The sequence below is a fragment of the Podarcis pityusensis genome, assembly GCF_964106645.2.
Source record: "Podarcis pityusensis genome assembly, chromosome: 1".
Classification (NCBI taxonomy): domain Eukaryota; kingdom Metazoa; phylum Chordata; class Lepidosauria; order Squamata; family Lacertidae; genus Podarcis; species Podarcis pityusensis.
In genome coordinates, this window is record NC_138028.1 from 79,466,643 (window position 1) to 79,486,260 (window position 19,618).

Consider the following 19,618-nt stretch of genomic DNA (forward strand, 5'->3'; position numbering starts at 1 on the left):
AGGGTCTCATCTCTCTCTTTCTCTCTCTCTCTCTCTCTCTCTCTCTCTGTGTGTGTGTGTGTGAAGCTCAGATGGGGAAGGGGAAATCTTGTCAATCACTCCTTAACCGCCAATTTCACAAGACAGTAGTTTCACAACAATCAATATCAAGTTAGAAATCATATTTGAACAAAAGTTATTTCATAATAGTTTTCTTTATTGACAACAAAAAAAATGCAACTGAAATATTTTTCAGTTTTCATATCGCCCTGAAACTGCAAGCCCAACAATTCGTCATGACAGAACAGGAGCAATTTCAATGCTGTTTATCCGGAGAACAGTTTGTGGCTGAATTAAAACTGAAAGAGAATGGAAAAACACAGATCAGAGAACAGCCTTGGAGTTCAGTTACCTAAGTATGTTAACAAAAAGAGTCAAATAATCCCAAACAAAGAGAACTTTCAAATCTATTCAGGTTTCAGTTTCCACTCATCGCATACACCTTAAAGGTTTCTGCCAGAGGCACTGAGGAATAAGCTGTCATTTGTTCCTTACTAAGCATGCTGATTAAGATTAGCCTAAAGATGATGTTTCAGCTTGTTAACATCTTTGGCTTCATAGGCAAGATTTGGAGAGTGAAAGCTAAACCAGGAATAACTGACCAGCAAAAAGAAAGGGATTCTAACTGATGGAACACCACCCTAGCTATTCTATGTACACATAGGACACTGCATTCTTTTATTCTAGACATAACACCAGCTTAGGTGCCATCACAGCATTCTGCAGCTTGATAGAGAAGGGCTTATGTATATTTTTCATCTTACTCGTTTTTTTCTTGTAATTAGACTTTCGACGGATTATCATACGTATTTTTGGCCAAGACTCTGTCTTCTCAATGACGGTTGCCTCCACACGGACTAGATCCTTCCTTTATAGTAAAGAGGAAAACATTGTACATTTTATTCTAATCAAACGGAGGCTGGTAAAGTAGAAAGAGAAAAGAAAAGAAAAAAAAGCAGACATGAAGGCTATGGGTCCATTTTGGGCTACATCTCTAGTTTTTTTCACATCACAGAATGGGTCCCAGGCATAATTATGTTTGGAGCTGTTTACGGTTGCTTTTGTCACATGCAAAAGAACCCAAAATCAGGGTGGGGAGAATACCATGTGTCACAGTGGCCCCAAACATTTAACAATTGCCTCCCCCACCATTACAAGACCATCTTGGCTGTGAGTCCTGGAAGACCTGCTCCTTGCCTTGCAGGCCTTTTCCACCCAGCCTGGGAGGGCGGAGCCCTGACTGACTCCAACTACAAAAGCTGAAGCAGCTGAACTCTTGGTTGGGGTATTGTTTAGGGGTTTTTATTGTGGGTTCTGTTGTTATTATTGCCCTAATTGCAGCTGTCTGAAAACATTTTAATAAAGGTGGCAGCTGACCTCAAGAGAGAATTATTCTAAAGTATGCCTTACCCCAGCAGTGGCTTTCCCAGCAGGGTGAAGTCATCTGCACCAACCAGCAATACCTGGACAAGATTAAATAATTCACATCTGTCACCACACGACTGTCATAACACCATCAGAATGTTGTCAACGTACTTGGGGGGAAAGGAGCTTTACATTTGTAATGAAGTTTTCTTAGTCAGCTTATAGCTGACTAAGGAAGGGTAACACAGAGGAGAAGCAGGCCCTAGCCTAACCAATAAATACTGTCTTTGGTGAGAACTGTGTTTTTGGCCCCAACCTAGGGTATACACTAAGATCCCTCTTCACTTCGAGCAAAAGACAACATCATTAGCTTTTGTGAAATGGTGAGACAGGAGGGAAAAGTAACAGAATAGCTGTTTTCGCACATGAAGTGATTTCTTTAGCTGCTGTAGGAAGAGCCACACATTGCAAAAGGAGAGGGTAAAGTTTTCCAGTGGTTGCTCCACCACTGAAAACTCACAGATCTGCAACAGCTATTGGGGTTCAGAGCTGGTAACCTCAAGAAAGCAGGTAGCTGCACCCCAATGCAGGGAACTTCAATATCGTGTGTTTAACTGCCTTTTAAAAACATTTGCCCACAACTCTAACAAGCCAGTGAAGCATTGTGATGCTGCACACAGCTGATAATTGGGAACTTCTCAAGTTCTAGTTCGGTGCTATATCCTGACAGGATTGTGGTCAGGAGTTACTGGAGGCTTAAACATGAAAGCCTGACTTTTTCACCCCGATCTAAATTTTAGCACTCCCAGCTGTCAGCTTTCTGCAAACACCTGATCCGTTTCACATATGGATGTGGCATGTGGTTGAAAGGAGCACAATCCCCAGGGAGGCCTCTCTGAAATGAAACCAGAGAACTGGGTTTGTGGGAAGTATTTTTCTCTTGCTAAATTATTCCATAACAGGGCACCTGACTAGAATATACATGCTGATGAACTAAACACAACTTCATTTCATGACAACTTGGGGTATTTTGATTAAACAGGCTGTGTTAGTGTTAAAAGTGGATTAGGTTAGATACTGAAGGATACTCCACCCCCACCCCCCATAATTTCCATGTGAATGCCAGTCTTGCTTACAAATCAGAGCAGGTGCATTTGTCAACATGTTTTTTTTTTAATTTCTCTTTATTAATTTTCATACACACATACACACACATATGTACAGAAAATAAATTCTTCACGGAAAAAAAAACAATAATAAGAACAACAAAACTTAATTATAAGAAGAAAAAAAACGAAACAAAACAAAGACAAACATGTAAATTATTGACTTCCCTCCATCTCAGTTTTGGGTTATGTAATACATTTTTCCCCACAGTTTTTCTTTAAAACTTTTGTAGGCCGAAGGGTTATATTAAGCCTACTGTGATCTTTGGATTTTTTAAATCTACTTCAATATAGGTTATGAATTTATTCCATTCTTTAATAAACTTTGTTTCTTTCTGGTCTCTAATTTTTTGTGTTAATTTTGCCAATTCTGAATATTCAAACAATTTACTTTGCCAATCTCTTACCGTTGGGATATTGATTGATTTCCAATTTTGGGCGATTAAAATTCTAGCAGCTGTTGTTGCGTACTGGAATAAGGTCTGGTCCTCTTTCTTAATTTCATTGCCAATCATTCCCAGAAGAAAGTTTTCAGGTTTTTTAACAAAAGTATATTTAAACATTTTTTTTAGTTCATTATAAATGAGCTCCCAGAAGTTCTTGATTTTTTCACAAGTCCACCACATGTGGTAAAAACTACCTTCCTTGTTTTTACACCTCCAGCACATTTTATCTCCATTCTTATAGATTTTTCCTAATTTTACAGGGGTGATGTACCATCTGTACATCATTTTTTCCATGTTTTCTCTTAAGGCAACACAAGCAGTGAACTTCATATCTTTATTCCAGAGCTTAATCCAACTATCGTATTCCAAATTATATCCCATTTGTCAACATGTAAGTGTGCCATATCTGGACAGCAACAAAGCAGGCCAGTGTTAGCAGTCTCAAAACATGCTCATGGGTAGCATGCTTATGAACAGTATCTAAGAGAATGACATTGGACTGGTTTGGTTTGAATTAGGCAAATGAACCCCTCTGGTCTGCATGAAAGTTCACGGTATATTTGGTTTTCCCCTCCTCCAAAAAAATAATGAAAGTAAAATCAAAGATCTGTGGCTAGAATTCTATTCTATACTAGGTCATTTCCTAGTAATAAGAATTCCAGCATCTCTTTTCAGTGAGCATAAGAGAGACTCATAAAGTTTACTACGTAGCATTAATGCTTGTAAAGTGCTAATATGGAAAGAGAAGAGCAAGATGATACTAATTCCAAAAATACAAATGGTGTGTGTGTGATTTTCTAGTACCATCGTAAATTTAATTCTGGGGATCGGAAACCCTGAATCTGAAATTTGGCTTTCCATATAATTTCCAAGATGCCAATGCCTGCGAAGCACTAATTAGTTAAAAGCAACATCCCTCCCTCCATAGCAACAGGTTAAAGAAGCCTATGAAGGTCAACCAGCTTGTACAAGAATAGATGAAAGTAAGAATCAAAGCACTAACAAGACAAGGGTGTTCACCCAAAATATTAACCACTTTAATATTTCTAGACAACTCATCGTTGTGAAGACAGAGCATGGGCTGAGCATACAAACTAGTGTTGTGTGTGCATGGAGAAATGTTATTGTTAATCATTTGCTTACATGGGGACAGGTGCAGCCATTTCTGGGATCACAGCTGTCGTTTTTTTCAAGCTACTACAGTCAGGGGCATTACTGCCCTTGTCCCCATATAAGCAGCTGGCTCCCACTAAATTTTCTCCATGCCCAAGTTTACAGGCAAAAGATGGAGAAAATTACCATTGCTTGTCTGAATCAGCCCAAACATTCTTAGTGATACGATATTTAACATCCTATTTGACACCCATCTAATAACAGAGGGAATCCAATCACTTCAAAAAATGAGGACACCAATGAAATATGTCTGATACAGGAGGATAAAGCAATTGCTAATATAAAGCTTACCTTTTCCATTCGGATTCTGTCTCCACATTCAGCTGGTATATCATTATTAAGTAAAATCAAGTCTTCGCTGGTTACTTTCCACTGTCTGCTGGCAAAGTGAACAACTGCAAACAGTCTTCCATATTGTCCCGTGGCAATTAGTTCATTTACTTTTTGAACAATCTCTGGATAAAAATGGTAAGTTAGTGAATAAATGAGGTGGGAATTTTGTGTGTGTATGTGTGTGTGTGATACCAACTGTCGATAAAGCAAATAGTTCTTTCACAATAACATACTAATCCACGTCACAGTCCTCATTGTTCAACAACTACAAAAACTAGTTCTAAGGCCTAAGTTGCAGTGAGTGGTTCTGAAGATTCACTGAAGTTAAACCTTTTGTATACTCAGTGGCTACTCTGGTCTCCAATGAGCAGTTCCAGGGCCGAACATTTATTTTGTTGTCCATTTCATCAATAATCATGCCTTATAATAGCCATTGCCACCCACATGTTATGAACTTCATCGTCATATTCTCTATACTTCCATTCCTTCTGCCCCAATTGCTTACTACAACTCCCATCATCCCTAGCTAGCAGGACCAGTGGTCAGGGATGATGGACATTGGAGTGCAAACAGGTGGTGACCCAAGTTTGGGAAACCCTGCTGTAGACAAAACTGAGCTAGATGGACCAATGGTCTTACTTTGTGTAAGGCAGTCCCCATGCTCTTTTATCTCTTACTGCATGTCCTGAGCACAACCCAGCCCGAAGAGGACAGGTGGCTGGGAGTTTAATTCTTTCTTGACAAAACACACACTTGCAGTAGCTCCTAAGGTGCGCAAAGCATGCACACACGCTTCTGGCGACTAAGTAGCTGGCATCCCTCCCCAGACTTGTGCTCAGAGCAGGACTGTTGGAGCAACAGTGTGACCATGCCTTCACCCAAACTTAAGTACCCTCGCCTGATGGGATGCATGCAAGCAACCTGTGGCTTCTCCTACATGGAAGTTGTTGCTTTGCCTACCTCTGCAAGCCCCTCCTGGTGCTGGAGGACAATGGAGAGGAAGACAGAGGGGATTCTGCTCTTCCTCCAGCCCTGGCTCTTTCCCCACATCCTGCACCTCCTCCCTATCTGTGACTGCTTGGACTCTCCCCATTCTTCCAGCTCCTGCCTTGCAGGAGGCACCAACTCTCATAAATCACTGCCCTCTTCCACTGGATCTGACTCTGGCCCCACGGCCTCCGCCACACACTCCTCGGACCCTTGCCAGTCCCTGACGCTGCATTGCTTGGCTTCAATTTTTCTTAAAGCCAATGCTCTTTAGGCATGCAAACTGTAAAGATGCAAAACAGAAAAAAATGAAGACAACGAGAAATCAAAACAAAACAAATACAGCAAATAGGTACAGCCATACCCTTTGCCTTTGAACAGCTAGGTGTATTTACCTCTGTGGTGTTCTGTCTCTTCTAGAGGATCAGGGAGTTTGATTTCAGGATATGGGGGAGAAGTTAAGGATGTTTTTGGAAGGAGTCTGCGAAATAAGAATATACTTTTATGAATGTAATAGCCAAGCACTTGAGCCTATAAGGGTATTTCAAATATCGTCCCTAAATAAGAAAGAAAATGGCTTTCTCTTGGAAACAATACCGTACAGATAAAACAAAAACAAACTTAGCCCAAGAGTCCTTGTCATCTTGTTTTCCAAAACTATTTCCCTCATATCTTTTAACAGTGAGAACCACAACTAGAGATAGGTTCTGTCTTGTTACGGAATCTTTATATGAAATAGACGTCAGTTTTATGTCCATCCAGCCAATTTCACGGCTGCTCCCAAAAGTCAGGAATCAGTAAGAGGAGTTCAGCCAAAAAGATTCAGTACGTGATGGGGAAGTTGGGTATAAGAAGCAATGACGAAGTGAGACCTGAGGTATGGAGATCCAAAGCTTGTGTTGGTGTGAAACCAGAGGCATTTTCCTTTTCAAAAAAACTGGTGGTGCAAACGGCCCTGATGGCAAAATGTTGGCTGTGCAGAACAAGTGAATGAGGATCATGAAACAGGAGAGTGCTAATGAACTCATGTCTTGCTTGTGGACTTCCCATAGGCTTTGCTTCAATTGACCCCTGTGAGAAAAGCATGCTGGGCTAGGTAGGCCTTTGGTCTTACCCAGCAGGGAGATCTTCTTACCTGAGGCATGTGTCCATGGAATTGGAATTTGGAAACATGCAGGTGTAAGCCAGTTATTTTGCAAATTATCAGAAATCAATGCATAAGTGCTACAATTCCACTGGAAACTTGGAACCAGCAGAGGTTGGTCTATTAGGACAACTGGGGAGCTGCCTCACTTACTTGGGTCTACTCACAGCCAGCCCTCACCCTACCTGCTTTCTTACTTACAAAAAGTCCAGAGGGTAGCACTGCCTGTCAGCTTCCTTCTCCTTAGTCTCAGTTGTGCCCTTGAAAAACTCAGCAGAGAGGAGGATGGGGACAACACTAGAATTAGTTGGCTCTGCCTGTCATTGGCTCTGGCTCCACCTACGGTTGGTCTCTGTGTCCAGCCCCAATGGGGACCAGCTATCACTACTTGGAACAAGAACATGTGCTATAGAGCAGGTCTGGGGAAGCTTTGCCCCTTCCACTCAGGTGTTACTGAACTACAACCCCCATCATTCCTTGCTACTGGCCATGTTTGCAGGGGCTGATGGGACTTGTTGTTCAGCAACATCTGGAGGGCCAACAGTTCCCCATACCTGCTATAACCCCACCTCAATTTGGAAAGGCCTCACCTCACCTAAAATCTATTTATGATGAAAGAGAGGGATAAATAAAATTTCTGATTATGAAGGAAACAAGATTGTTGGGAGAAGTAGAACCAGAAGAATTAACGGGGTAGGACCATAGTACATGCCATTCAGATAGGATTATCTCAGGCTACACCCTGGTACCTCCCTTTTAAAAAGTATTTCTACAAGCAAGGAATTTGCCATTAGGGAGCATTAAAACATGCATTCCCTACTAAATGGTGATTTGTTATTATGCTGATTAGTCTAAGTTAAGACTGTGATTGATTGCATACAAAGCAGCTTCCTAGACACTGTAACCATACAGTGGTCATTATGGGTAATTTCATAATGTATTATGTAGTACATGCTGCCCAATTGCTCCTCATTCTGTTCTCTATTGGAGCAAGCAGGAAAAACAAAGCAGACGACCTTGGCACCACACCATGTCTGAACCAGGGACTGTGGCCTTATACTTTCTAATAAGCAACAATTGCCTGCCAATCTTAAGTCACTGCTTATGGTTGGCCTGCTGACTGTGGCTTTTTAGGGAGCAACAAAGCATGAGCCCTAGTTCAGATGTAATGGGGAAAACAAAGCTTCCAGGTTTGGTTTAACCTACTTGTGCCAGGAGTGGAGCCAAGTGGGAGAAATGAAGCAATGGCCACATGCATCTTATAACCGTAAGTCAGAAAGTCAATGGTGAATGCATGGATTACAACATAATTTATGCACACCCTTGCACTCACCATGATTAATGGAGTTCAGTAATGCTTTCTAGCACCAGCAAAAATAGATTCATTGGGTTTGGGTCACCCCTTTCAAAACTGGTTACTATTGGGATCCTGATGGGATTTTTGTTTAAGATGCAAAGTGTTTTTTTGTTTATGCAGAAAAGTGAACTAGATTAACTAAGCAAGGGAATTTAGAGTAGAGTAACAAAACAGGGAACATTGAATACAAAGAGCTGTTGTGTTGTTTTTTAATCTGTTAAGGCAAGAAGTGTTCAGTACCAGATACACCTGCCCTGTGATGCTAAAGATTTTTGTGTGAATAATAGAATATTAACTGGTTACCTGGCTAGGAGCTAGGAGCTAGGAGCAAGTAAAAAGGGAGGCCAGCATTATCTTGAACAGCCACTGACTGTAAACCCATCTATGGAGCTGGCTGAGGAAGGCTCTGCAGGCAGTCATGTACTGGTTTTTGGAAGACAGGATTAAGCCATCTCTTGACTTACCTAAGACATTATACAGTTCATGCAGTGAAATCTAGAGGTTAGACACCTGTCACATATTTGCATATACCTCCTCCCTTCTCTATATGGCTTCCCCCTTAACACTGTAAGCTGTACTCCTGCGAAGAGTCGTCACACACATTCAGAAAGAATGCTGCGTCCCTATGTCAGTACAATAAATTTCTCCAAGGGTGCTCACTCTTAATAAGGAAATTTCATAGCATCTTCCATATTCTTTTGATCATGATGTGTTTTAATGGTGTTTAATATTGTATTTTAAATTATTGTAACCCACACCCTGGAACCTCATGTTGAAGGGCAGGTGTCAAATAAATAACAACTGCTCAAACTACCTAGGCAACTGGCAGTCAGTTTCCAAGCTGAATTGGCTTTCCCAGAAACTAGCTGCACTTTAGCTTACCTAAAAATTCTAGTATAGTGACAGCTTTTGACAGCACACATTTTCTGGAGATGCAATGCCTGGCAAGAGACCCTAGGCTGCTGGCATAAAACTGACGAATGACAACTCAAATATGCATTCCCTTTTCTATCCATCAGTATTCTGTCAGATGGCGTGAATTCCTGCAGGTTCACACAAACTCTGAAAATCAGCAACTCCATATAAATAAGTACTACCTTCAAAACTTTGGAACTGTATTGTTTGGTTCTGTAGATCAAAAGTTTCAGAACTCATGAGGAGCAAGAACCCAAGAACACATATTGCTAAAGATGGCAGAGAACAATGCCAGTTAAGAAATCTGGTCTAAAGATTTCACCTGCTAATAATAAGCCTAAGCAGGAAACAGAATATTTTTCCCTACGCATGAACCGCTTATGGGTCTTGAGCTGCTTCTGCTAAGGTACCTCCAGTGGGCAAAAATGAAAAATGAGCAATACAATAAAAAGAGGGGGTTAATTAATATTAGGAATGCTAAAGAATTAGTATTTGAAAGAAATTAGAGTAGCATAATTTAATTGCCATGCCCTTAAAAGACTACTGGAGTACTCAGATTACTTTTTTGCTGCAAAAATAAAATTCTTTTATGAATACCGAAGGGGGGGGGGGGCACCTCACAAACATTAATTATATATATATCACCAAATGAAAACCACACATAAAAACTGACAGTCCTTTAAGAACTCATTTTTAAATGTGGGTAAATTGTATTCAGATGTCTGTGACCTTGTCCTTGAGAAATGGCAGAGGTCACAAAACCTAGCAGAAAATTCTGTCAATTATTCCATCCGTTATTAGCATAGCCTATGGCTTTATTTATATGCCACAAAAGTAATAGTGTAGTGTCCTGTGGGGGAGTTGTCCAGCATGTAATAACCCATCTGAATATGATAGTTTTAAGTTCTGACTCACTTGCTAAATATTCTTCTATCCTTGTCATGGTGTCACATGGCAATTGCTGCCTACCATCAAGAACAGTCCATTATGGAGATGTAGTTTTTGTTACTGCATTTTGCTAACTTGGGTGCAGTTTTTCAACTGCCACTAGATAACACTCCCCCCCCCCCCAAAAAAAACCCCACACCCTTTCACTGCAAGGATTCAGGAAACTGTGTAAGGGGTTGAGGCACCCTAACACATAATTTTGCTAAAACTTTTATGCAAAGACTAGATTGGTGAAGTGTTAGGTTCCATACAGCATCGGCCAACAGTAGTGATTGCTGTACCCCTCCAGTTTGGTGCACATTAAGGATTCTGCACAGGAATTCAGTTTTTCCCATCACGACTCAAATAAGTGACCTCAAAAATACATTCTGCAACTTTCTCCAATGGGTAAAATGCCTTATTGGTGAGGCAGAGTTGGATTTAAGGGCAGTGAACCAGTTCCCCTGCACAAGATGTGGGGGCCAAAAGGGAGTCTCCCTGCCTCCTTCCCAAAGCCTAGTTAGCACTTTCCCAGCTTTGGAAATGAGATGGGAGAGCTCTAGGAGCCTGCCAGAGCTTTGCGCATCCTTCCCAAAGCCTGATGCCTCCCTTACCTGGCTTTCAGAAGGCACCACGAGGGAAGGGTGTGTGTCAAATTTTTGACCCCCCCCCCCAAGGCACCAGATTACCAAGGTCTGTCCCTGGGCAAAGTGTAATTTGTTCTTTAATAAGAGTGCCCGTGCAAACAGAACAGAAGCTGTGATGGTAGGGATGAATGCAAGTGACAGTCCACTTAGCACTCTACTTAACCTCCATTCAAAAGCTGGTGGCTGCATCTAGGTTTTGGTAACATCAGATGCATTTGCAGAGAGTATTTGATCCCCATAGCCCACGTTCAGGGAGACAATTCCATCTGTGGAAGTCCTAACAATTCCACATGATTGACAGGCTATGTGCAAGTCTAATATGGGGTGGGTGCAGCTAGGCCCCTACAGTAGGCTGCAGGGAGACTAAGGAAACATCCCCTTTTAAAAAGGTGTTCAATCTAATGCTGAACTGGAAGCCTAACACTGGCTCTCCAAGATGTAATGGGTGAAGTTTCATTATGTTATGAGACTCCTTTAAAATCTAATAAAGAAGAAACATGGAAAAAAATATTATGAGACTCACAGCAGCCCATATACCTTGCAGATTAAGGCCTGATGAGATGCTGGACATCCCATGTTTTCTACCAACTGAAGATTGGGTGGCATACATTGAAGAGAAAGCCTTTAATTTAAGAGTTAGCAACATAAAACATTTTAAAGCAATTTGACCTATTAGTACAGCAGCAACTAAAAGTTCAACATGTCAAGCCATTCATAGTTCTACTATGAATACATAACAGGGCTAAGAAAGTGAGTTACCACAACTCAAGTTAATTTTATCATGTGCGATTCAAGTCTTACATGCTTGCTGCTTGAAACATGTCCCTATGGATGTAGATTTCCCACGGCAAACCATTTATGAGAAGCAGATCATTACTTTATCCTCTTCCAACCATTTGAGGAGTGTTTCACATAAATGGTTTAGCTCATATCGATTTGATTCTGCCCCAAGTGGCAACATTGGTACGGACTCCATTATGAATTCCTCCATAAGCATATGCCTGGACAGGAAAAGCTGTTCAGATCTAACATTACGGCTGTATTCTATTAAAGAGAAGACTCGGACCACCAAAAGTTATTTGTAATAAATCATTTATGCATGCGGTGTTAGAAATGAGCCACAGTGTTTTATAAATCTTGATCTGTTTATGAGATCATGGAACTTTATTGGGGCGACATCAACAGAAAGAGATGTTTACCACTAGAAAACAAGTAGATATGGAACAGACTGGCTTTAGTTTTTTACAAGGCAAATTGCAAAAAGAAGCTGCAGGTTGTATTATCATAGATGACTATGAATGGCCTAGTCTTGAATAAATGAGTTCACTAGATAACAATCTTTTCTCAAAGCAGCAACAGAACTAGAAGAACTGAAATGAGATATCTGCACAAAGCAACGTGGCAACAGCAGACATATCCTTCAAGCTGTTCTTCAAACTTCTACAGACCTCAAAAAATGTGAGCTGCAAAAACCTTAAAGCAAAATGAAGCTTAAACAGTACAACTGGACCATAAGGAGGTCAACTGCAAAAAAGTGAAATTGCTAACTGTCATATATAAGTCATATATACTTTGTGTGTTCTTTGGAGTTCACTCATGTTTATGAAGGCCGCATTAGACTGTGTTCAGAAACACCCAGGTCTTCATATATAAATTGGATGATACTCCTTTTGAGTGAGTTCCCTTCTACAAGTTGGGCAAAAGTTTGAATGCCCAAGAGCATTGCTGAGGCACAGACTACAGAAGATGTGGCCACATTTTGTTGACACTATAAGCCGTCCGCTTTGCACAATTTCTGCATAGCTCTCTATGCAAATTGGACAACACACAGTGCCTGAGGATCTTGAACTTGCAAATTCATTCCTTCCCACTTCTCTGGGCAGCTCTCTAGTGGCAAGAGCATCACTCTCTGTGTGCCCACTATCATCATCATCATCACTACTTAATATAAGACTGTCAGACAATGGTTGACGTCTGAACTCTCTATTGGGCTGCTGTCCACTCTCTCCAACAACCACAACAGAATCGTTATGTGTAAGATCAACAACTATAGGTTCTGAAGTTTCGCAAGTGAGGTCAACTACTTCCTCATCAACACTTCTATCATCAAGTCTGAGTGGCTCTACTTGTGCAGCTGCAGCAGCTATTTTCCTTTGATTACGAGTTTGCATAGAGTGAGTCTTGCCTCCACAGTACTTTCTCTGAATGTCCTGATGCTCAGTTCCTTTGCTATCACTTAAAGGAGTAGTTTGTTCCATAAAACTCGGGCCTGCATTAGGAGGGGAGCCAGCAAGGGCAGTTTGTAAAGGTAAGGCCAGGGAGGAAGTAGAAGGCAAAGAGGAGGAAGAGGAGGGGATACAGGGTTCAGAAGCAGTTCCCCCCATCATCTGGTCCAGAGCATTACGGGGTCTTGCTGAGGTGTTGCGACTGCCCCTCTTGCTCTTCCTGTCCTTGGTTGCATTACATTCTGTACTAGTTGAACTCATGATGCACAGGGATGGGAGAGGCACAGGCTGCAGAGTACTTGCTTTCCCCCTTATCTCCGTGTGCTGTTCACCGCTTAGCTGCCAGCCAATTTTGTAATGTGATAATGATGATCATGAATGCTCTCTCTAAAGCAGCTTTATGCAACTGGTGATGCTTTGGAGCACTGTAACTTTTTTTGGAGTTGTCTCTTTTATACCAGGTACTCCGAAGCTGCGAGCAAGTTCAAAATCTCGAGGAGTTAGGGTGTATTTCCTGTTACTCTTTAGAACTGCATTAAAGTAGGAAGAAACATGATTAGGCTAAGAAGCAAGGACACCAATATTAATTTTCTATCTTTCAGCCAAGAGGTTAGCTAAAACAATTAGGATTATTACGAGGTGGAGTATCTTTCCCTACCTTGACAGTTCTCTTTATACAAGAGTCTGATAAGGAGAAGGGAAGAATTCATGGAAAACTGATGAAGGCCTCTTGCTCAAGAAGAACCAGGGCACAGAGCCAAGCTGAGGATGATGGGAAATATTAAATGAAATTCCTTTGTGTTGCCTCTACTAGAGCACACTTCCCAGGGCTGCTCTCGCAAGAGGTGTTTTTCAGGTATGACACATTCAGTGTGTACACCCAAGCCTTGAAAATGCACATACAAATCTTGCAAACTATGCAGTGCTGGTGGTGAATCCAGTGTTTTGTTTTTTTGATTGTCCTCATGACAGGCCAAGGAACAGCATGGCCTATGCCACCCAAGAAGAGGCATACCAGCATGGAGTTTCCGCATGCGTCACAGTTCTCCTTTAACACTTATCTTGTTTTGTGTAGCTCTCTCCCCCAAAAGGAGGTTTGGGGGAACTTATTCCTAAAGTTCCAGTGTGGCACTAACATGCATGCACATGAGATTCCTGAAACTGCACCCTTATGATGCAGTGTTTTTCTAGTAGGTCCTAGGTCTAACATGGTAACTCTGTTTTTAAAGCAGAAGGATAGATTGGGGGGGGGGTGAGTCTCTGCTGAAATCTCCAACTATCAATTCTTCAGAGTAGCCAGCTCCATCAGGCCTTCCCTTTCGCCTCAACATTCCCCCATCTTGCAGCAACATTCCATCATGCCACAGCAGAGGGAGAGAAGAGAAAGAGAGCCACTCTATGCATTCAGCTGAGAGAACAATGCTTGCCTTGCCTTCTCCTTGAACTATTTCCATTCCAGCTGATCATTACAATAACTCTGTAACTAAGATCTAATGCCAGTGTTTGCTTTCCATCCCTCTTACCCTCCGTATCCCTTTTCCTTTCGTGTTATAAGAGCTGTCTGACAGAGGAACTGTCTCCCTAGGGAGGTTGTGGACTCTCCTTCCTTGGAGGTTTTTAAGCAGAGGTTGGATGGCCATCGGATACATATGATTTGTTGAGATTCCTGCATTGCAGGAGGTTGGACTAGAGGACCTTTGGGGTTCCTTCCAACTCTACAATTCTATGATCTTTTACACTGTAAGCCTGAGAGCAGGGATTGCCTTATTAATATCTGTAAGCAGCTTGAGGAGCCTTTTCAGATGAAGAGCAGAGTAAAAATGCTATAAAAATAATTATAACAGAGGAAGATCAGGATCCTAGAGGTGAAAGATGACGCATGTTCTGCCACAAACAGATCTTACCTTTGCTGTGATGAGGTGTTTTGTGAACTTTGATTCCGAGCTGCAGACCATAGCAGAGAGGCTGAAAGAGAAAGACGGAATTAGAAACAAAGGAATCACACTAGATTCACACCTGAACCTGCTTTTAATAAGCAATGAAGCTGTGCCATTTCCATAAATAGTGGGAATGGCTGTTGTGTCAAAGAAAGTTGGGATGCGAATGTTCCCTTTCTTTAAGATCTTTAATGGGGTATTTTTTTCTTAACAGCAAAAATATTAATAGGCACCAAGATTCAGCCTCAAAAGGTCCCTGTAGTCCTTCAGTATTAAAGACCTGGTGAAACAGAAGTGGGCTCAAGGAAATCTTGCAGAGATTTATTTGTCTGATTACACTTATATCTCACCTTTCTTCCAAAATGGAAGCCAAGGTGGTGTACAGGTTGTTCCCAGCTGGTCTCCCATTCAAGCCCTGACCAGACACAGGCCTGATCAGCTTTAGGAAAGTAGCAGCCTCATGTGCCTTCATGAGGCAATATCCTGAGACTTGGCCTGAAGGCATATGAGGCCACCACCTCGTGAGTTTGGCTCCAGCACTCCAATGCTAGCTTTTCTAGATTAAGTGAGCTGGAAAATATCAAATTAAAAATAGTTTAAACATAACTCCTTCTACTGCAGACAGCAAGCCTCAGAAATAATGAGAGCAGAGTAAAAATGATGACCATTAACCTGACCAAATTAATGGCAAGATTAGTCAAAATCCATTCTTGGAAGCAGCTATTCTTAACAGCTTATTAGTTTAATCACATTTTGCAGTCATAGCACTCGACTTACTTTCCTTGCAAGGAAAAAACAACCTGCGCTAAGTAATTATTTACAGGGGTTGAACATGAAAATGTGGACTATTTAATGAGGGAAGTTACTTTCAGCAGTTCCTTTAAGCAGCTGCTTGAGTGAAACCTTGGAGACCCCTTTTCCTTCTGGTTCTAGTCTTGGGGGCTCAACCCAATGAAGACTTGGCATGTCTAATATCACTGAAGTCAAAAGGAGTTGGGCACTTCTAACTCTGCACAGGATTAGGCTTTAAGAGTCCATGAAGTATCCATAGCCTAATCAGCACATTTTACATTTGATTACAAGCAGAAAAACCCAAATTTGCAGTTATTGCCAGAGTCCTTTCCTTCTTAATGATCTAAAATCCTGCCACCTGGGGATAAGGCTCCAGAAATTTTCAATCTGCTTGGCAGCCAACCAGTGGTTTGGATTGTGAAATACACAAATGGTTGCACTCATACTATAATGGCTCCTCATTCCTACTGCAGCCCCTTTTACTCTCTGACAAGCTGCTCCTGGGGGTCGATTGCACTGCACGCTGCCCTAGAGGGTCCAATGTGGAGGTGGGGATGCAACTGGAAGAAATCAGCTTTCACAGGTTTCCAGATCCCACCACTGCTCCTAATTAATCACTGAGGTTCAGTGCTTTCACTGCATTTGAGAGGATCCCTTTTGAACCTGCTACTCTGTGAAGGAGATTTTTTTCCAAAGGGGAAAAGCAGCTGTGTGTGTCTGAATGCATATGTGCACAAAGCAGCCCCTCTGTTTAAACCCATGACATTAATGGTTCATTGCAGCATTTTGAAGAAGTTACTCTCCACTTCCCTGTGTTAGCAGCAGCTTTCAAAAGATACATCATTCCTGCAGTGCAATATACAGCAGGATTTCCCTGCTATTTGCCAGAATTAAATCTCTGGTTACCAGTGGTGACCTTATTTATGGAATTCTGGCTGCTTATTTGATGGCATACTTACCAAACTTTTATACATGCAATAAATTTCATAGCCAGTGGGTTCTTGGCTTTTTGTAGTAGCACAAAAATTCCTATAATTTTGTCACTACACTTTGAGCACACAGGAGAATCCAAGAAGCTCTTGCTGATCTTACGCTTGGAACCACGTTAAGAATTAGGTGAACAGATACAGACTTAAAAGCACAATCCTAATCTTTCTTACTCTATAACTTACTCTGATTCCAGTAGACCTTCCAGGCTATAAGTTTCCTTGGTTATTCAGACTCTGGTGCATGAGAATTGTAGTTTAGAGGCATAGAGAGGGTTCACAAATTATTATGTGGAAAATGCTGGGCTGGTTCAAATTTTAATTTTACCATCCTCCTCTAACTTTCTGAGTTCATAAGCATGCATGTTTTAAATGCAATATGTGTGTGATGCCCCCTGCTACATCTGCTTAGATTTAAGCCTTGTTCAACAGCATGCTGGAATATTTTGCTCCTTTACAGAGCTTGGGCCAACACCAGAATTTGAGGGGTCATCTGGGTCTACGTACACCACTTGGCTGTCTGCTTTGCAAACTAAACAGGGGGCTGGGGGGGAGCTGTGTCCAGTGTCACAATGAGCAGCAGGAGGGATGGGTAGTGGTACCCAGCCTATTGTGGCAGGCTACAAAAAGGGGAGGGGGTGGAACTAAGAAGAGAGGCTGGAATCAGCAATGGTGGGCTCTCAAGTGGACATGGGCCTCTTCATTCTTTCTCCCACATGCCTGCCATGCTAGGTCTCCTCCTGTATGAGGTATTAAGTAACATTACGGAGATGCATATGATAGTGCAAACCGGCAGACATGGATTTGGAGTGGGATTCCACCAGCAGATGCAGGAGAACAGGGAAGCTGAAGAGATGTCATTGAAATTGTACTCAATACTGATCCAGAGTAGATTCCATTGTATAGTTGTAGGATTCCTAAAAAATAGACAGTAGGCATTTCATCCAGCAGAGCTTTACTGCTACTGAAGGCAAATGAGCAGAATGGTCACAAATCCAATACATTCAGGATTGGCACTGTCCGTAAGAAATCCAGTTGTAGCAGACTTAACTTAAACTGACAATATTTTATCAAAAGACTAAACCTTAACTCTATATACAGAACACCACATCAGTTGTAAAAAGAGACAGAATGAGAGAGAATGAAACCCAGGCTACTTCTGGCCTCACTATTATGACCTTGACAGAGATAACAGAACCAGCTTAAACCAGTGGTATTTTCTAGAACAGTGACTTTCACCTAATCATTATGACCTGAGAAATAAGCTGGGCAAATAAGCTGGAACTTGAAATATGGGTACCCCCCACAAAAATTTAAAATTCGGCTTTGTAATTTGGAATTTATGTGATGTGATTTGATTTGGTCGGTTAATAAAAATTATTTATAGAAAAAAGAGAAATAAGCTGGGCACAATGGTTTAACTTGAGGACTGTTTTATGCTGCTTTTATGATCTTGTGACCTTTTAGTTTATTAGGTTTCATTTGGATTGAAATTTTTATTATTTCATTCTTGCAATCTATCCTGGCAATATGATTGAATGGCAGTATAAAAATGCTTGTAATTAATTATTGCATTACTTCTGGGGTGACTGAGGAAAGGACAACAATCTATAACTGGCATACCAGATGAAGCTGGTAAAAGGCACTCCTAGCCACAAAAGTCACTTGGGCATATTGCTGGCATCACTCTCCAAAATGCCCAATGATGGTTCTTAAAATAACACCCTACAGAACTCCGTAGCACAAGTAATAGTGAGCTAGAAAGCCTTCCCCTATGCTGCTCTCTGGACTCCACCATGCTGGTAGGAATGAACCACTGTAATACAGTGTCTCTAATAACCACCCTGAGTAATTGGTCCATAGTCAACAGCAACAAAAGCCACTTGAAGGGCAAGCTGGAGTAACAGGGTTGTATTCCACCTGCTCCTCTCTTAATAAAGGTGACCAAGTGCACAAACCAGGCCTGAACCCTCACTGAAATGGATCCAGATAATCACTGAACTCTAGAAACACCTGCAGCTGGTCTTCTAGAACCTTCTTTATATTGTTTATATTGTATAAATATATTGTATAAATTATACAATTTTTATATTGTATAAATCCTAGAATCATTTGTTTCTATCAGTCAGCATGCTTAACACTTCAATTCACTAGGTGTTCCCTCAAACACTAATAAAAAAAAATTGAAGTAACACAAAAGATCTTCAATTATAACATCACTATTAATATTTTTATTCTTCTGCTGTAGTTTGTGTTAGTAGGGTACTTTTGTTTGCAAAGGTTGATTCCTCAGGTTTTAAAGAAAATTATTAAGTATCTTAAAAATAAAAACACACTTTTTCCTATGATTTTTAGTTTAACCACTCAAGGCCTCTTATTCTTCAATATGCAGTAAGAATTATACACAATGCATTTTCAATTAAGCTGAGAGTGGAAAGTTTTAAAACATCCAGGTTAGAGTGAAACAGAAAAATAAAACCAATAACTGTTTGAATTACTATTATAACAGGATGGATAAATGACCTTACCTAGCTCCTTAATAGCTGCCCTATTGTATCTGCCTTACAGAACAGGAATTACACTATCGTTGTGAGCAATGATGAAGTCATAATAATAATACAACCCTCAAGCCCAACTAAGAGAGACAATGGAACGCACACGTTGGAAAACGCCTACAGACACCCAGTAAGGTCAGAAAGATGCGAGGACTGAGAACGGAACTGTTTTAGTAAGGAACGGTGAAGGTTAGGGCTGGTTCTCTCTTAAAAATTATCAACGGAAGCAACTGGATGAGCTCATGGGGAAAACGTAACAACAGAAAGGGACTCAGGCAATTTAGGGAAGGCGGTAAATGGCACTTTAGAAGCCAGGCAGGGAAAGAACTAGGAAGAGGTTGCAAACAGGAAGAAGAGCCCCCGCCCCTTCTTACAACGGAGACTGCCGTCCCGGAATAGGAGCTGGAAAGAACCTGCATGGAAGGCGACCTCACCTGCCCGCGTTCCCGCCCGGCTGACAAGGCGCCGGTACGCAAGTGCACACGCGGCGGCCATTCCCTCCGCTCCTTCCCTTTTTCTTTGCCGCCCCAGCGGAACCGGAAATACAGCGCCGTGTGGGGGACGGGGGACCGGAGCAGCGACGCAGCAGGGCCGTCGGGAAACAGAAGCCCAGGAGTCCAGGGA

General features: G+C 41.5%; 1 protein-coding gene across 3 annotated transcripts; it reads right to left on the reverse strand.

The window, feature by feature from the left end:
• Positions 1 to 175: 175 nt before the first annotated feature.
• MRPL21 (mitochondrial ribosomal protein L21) lies at positions 176 to 19,541 on the reverse strand. 3 transcript variants are annotated; one of them, XM_081012709.1, is made up of 7 exons: positions 19,429 to 19,541; positions 14,629 to 14,689; positions 5,905 to 5,990; positions 4,481 to 4,644; positions 1,450 to 1,502; positions 804 to 907; positions 176 to 338 (listed from the first exon to the last, which is right to left on the reverse strand). In XM_081012709.1, exons 1-7 carry the CDS (start codon positions 19,487 to 19,489, stop codon positions 274 to 276), a joined length of 594 nt encoding a protein of 197 aa, XP_080868835.1. In that variant the 5' UTR covers positions 19,490 to 19,541; the 3' UTR covers positions 176 to 273. The 3 variants fall into 3 exon arrangements, with proteins under 3 accessions (XP_080868835.1, XP_080868834.1, XP_080868833.1); XM_081012708.1 differs by having other exon boundaries at positions 19,369 to 19,501; XM_081012707.1 differs by lacking the exons at positions 176 to 338; positions 804 to 907; positions 1,450 to 1,502; ... (1 more) ...; positions 5,905 to 5,990; positions 19,429 to 19,541 and adding exons at positions 11,575 to 13,254; positions 16,626 to 17,646.
• Positions 19,542 to 19,618: the final 77 nt, after the last annotated feature.

What these genes read in the sequence shown, in the direction of transcription:
- MRPL21 (XM_081012707.1), bottom strand. Translation starts at nt 12,985, where the DNA reads ATGAGTTCAACTAGTACAGAATGTAATGCAACCAAGGACAGGAAGAGC.